The sequence below is a fragment of the Drosophila nasuta genome, unplaced genomic scaffold (genome assembly GCF_023558535.2).
Source record: "Drosophila nasuta strain 15112-1781.00 unplaced genomic scaffold, ASM2355853v1 ctg191_pilon, whole genome shotgun sequence".
NCBI lineage: Eukaryota > Metazoa > Arthropoda > Insecta > Diptera > Drosophilidae > Drosophila > Drosophila nasuta.
This window is the reverse complement of record NW_026869414.1, coordinates 14,053-17,034: the sequence shown is the minus strand read 5'-3', so window position 1 is coordinate 17,034 and position 2,982 is coordinate 14,053. Positions and strand designations below refer to the sequence as shown.

General features: G+C 46.6%; 1 protein-coding gene across 1 annotated transcript; it reads left to right on the top strand.

Moving 5' to 3' along the window:
• Positions 1 to 1,259: 1,259 nt before the first annotated feature.
• Positions 1,260 to 2,510, top strand: LOC132797767 (uncharacterized; the record flags this gene model as incomplete). Its single annotated transcript, XM_060809547.1, has 1 exon — positions 1,260 to 2,510. A coding segment is annotated over exon 1 (1,251 nt), but the record flags the coding sequence as incomplete, so codon positions are not given.
• Positions 2,511 to 2,982: the final 472 nt, after the last annotated feature.

Here is a 2,982-nt window from a genome sequence, read left to right as displayed (position 1 = left end):
CGTAAAAGCCATTTGCGGCAACACTTTCGTCGATGACTGGCTTCAGTCTGTGGACTCAGTAGCTGAGATGACAAAGCTGGCCCAGGCTGTAAAACTAATTCATGCTGGTGGAGGATTTGACATGCGACACTGGACATCAATTCTCAAGCAGTGGTCTGTGCTCTTGAGAATAGATATGACATGTTGGACAAGCCAATTTGTTACCCAGATGTTGGTCCGGAAAAGGTTCTGGGCATGTGGTGGCAACCTGGAGAAGATTGTCTAACGTTTATGGTGAAGCCAGATACGATCGCAAAGGCTCTGGATGGTCGGCCAACTAAACGCCGCGTCCTGAGCATGATTATGACCATATTCGACCCCCTTGGAATTGTTGGATTTTTCAACATACGCGCAAAAATCATTCTGCAAAATATATGGAGGAGTGGAGTCGGATGGGATGAGCCGCTCAAAGAAGAAGACGAGGCAGACTGGCGTCGTTGGTTGGATTTGGTGCCAACGTTAAACAATCTGCGTATAGCCCGATGTTTGAAAGGAGTTAGTGCAGCTAGATGTCTGGAAATGCATACATTTGTAGACGCAAGTGTTAATGCATACGCTGCCGTCGTATACATCCGAGCTGAAGTAGAAGATCAAGTTCATTGCAGTCTTGTAGCGTCGAAAACAAGGGTTGCTCCATTGAAACCAATTTCGATACCTCGCATGGAACTCATGGCTGCTGTTTTGGGACTGAGGTTGGCCAGATGTATCGAGTCTGAAATGTCAGTACACGTTGACAAGAAAGTATTCTGGACAGACTCTAGAGACGTTCTATTCTGGATACGTTCGGATGTTCGTAAATTTCACCAATTTGTTGCACTCCGCATTGGCGAAATCTTAGAAGGATCAGATGTGAGTAACTGGAGATGGGTCCCGTCAGCGCAAAATGTGGCCGACGATGGTACCAAATGGACAAGAACGCCTGTCATTAACGAAGCGAATAGGTGGTTCAGAGGGCCTCAATTTCTATATTCGGATGACTCTCAGTGGCCGCAGATGAACATTGATGCGAGCCAACATAGCCATACTATTCTGCAACACGTCGAAGAGCAATTGGAAGCCATGTCACCTTTGAGCTGTATCTCACCAGACCCAGAAAGATTCAGCAAACTGGAGAGATTAAGAGCCGCACAGTTGCGAGTATTGGATTTCTTGCGATCTATTGTCAAGAAGAGCATGGGATCGGAATTAAAAAGTTATTATTATTTGAGCGGCCAATCGAGATGGATATCATTCTAATACGAGTGTGCCAGGAAACCGAGTATTTCAGCGAGATGAAATGCTTGAAAACGGGAAGCAGTATTATGGATCGGAAGAGCAAGCTATTCAAATGCTCTCCGTACTTGGACGAAGTGAGCATACTGCGCGTCAAGGGAAGAATCGACCTAATAGAAGGAGTCGAAGTAAACCTAAAGCGACCCATAATCCTACCAAGAAGACATCGATTTACATTTCTGCTGGTTGAGTCGTATCATCGCCGGTACCATCATCTGTACGACGAGATCGTGGTCAATGAACTACGGCAAAAGTTCCTGATATTTGGTCTGAGAGCCTTGGTGAGAGAGGTTTCTCAAACTTGTCCAGCATGCCGGATGAGGCGCGCGCGTCCTAGGCCTCCAGAAATGGGAAGTCTACCGCGTGAGCGTTTGGCGCACCACATGGCGCCGTTCACCTATACAGGAGTGGATTACTTTGGGCCCATCGACATCATCGTTGGACGACGGCACGAGAAGCGCTGGGGTGTTCTGTTCACATGCCTCACAATTCGTGCCGTACACCTGGATATCGCAACGTCACTGTCAACCGACTCTTTTCTTTGTATTCTAAAGGCATTTATAGCTAGACGTGGTTGCCCGCGACGAATGATGTCCGATAATGGGACTAACTTCCGAGGCGCGAGTAGAGTGTTAAAAGATGAAGTGGAGCGTATATCGACCAGGGATGTGGAGACCAAATACCCAGAAATGGAGTTCATGTTCATTCCGCCAGGCTCACCGCACATGGGCGGTGCATGGGAAAGATTGGTACGCTCAACAAAGTCCATTCTAACGGAGATCTTGCCGCCTGGTGGATTGCGAGAAGAAGTGCTTCGTGCTGCGTTGGCTGATGTGGAGGGTATTCTCAACTCACGCCCACTCACATATGTACCACTGGAATCGGCAGACTCAGAAGCGCTTACACCGAACCATTTCCTCTTGGGCCACTCTAGTGGAATTCGTGAACGAGACAGCGAAATACAAAATGGTAACAAGCTTGCCAAAGGATTCAGAATTTCGAGCCAGTTAGCCGATCAGTTCTGGAAAAAATGGATTCGAGAATATCTGCCAACGCTTACGCGCCGTACCAAATGGTTCCATCCGCCGCCAGATTCGATCGCCGTGAATGACATTGTTGTTATCGCAGATGAGAATGGCAAACGAAACAGCTGGCCCAAAGGAGTTGTGGTAGATGTTCACCGATCGAGAGACGGTCAGGTAAGGAGTGCCGTTGTGCGCACTCCAGAAGGTATTATGACTCGCCCCGCCGTAAAGCTAGCCAAATTAGATTTGAAAATTGGTAATACACAACGCGAATGCTAGTGAATTACGGGGTGGGGAATGTTGGCGGGCGAACTAAATTTTCTACTGGGGCTTCGCCAGCGCATTTCCTACTGGGCAGTTGTAATCGGTGATTCTCTTTTGCGCATGGGAATTTCACCGTTACGTTCGCTAGAAGTAGCAATGCAGCTGCAAATTTCGGCAGCGTGATTTAATTTGAATTTGTATTTGAGCCCAAGCAGAGGCAAATAATTGTTAACAATAAAATAGGGATTTGAAGGTGTGCGCAGAGCACGAATGTAAGTAAAATTATGAAATTATAATGAAATGTAAATAATGTAATGAAAATAATAAAGATTTCAGCAAATATTGATCCACTACAAGTTGTTGTTTTCGAGTAGTGGATTGC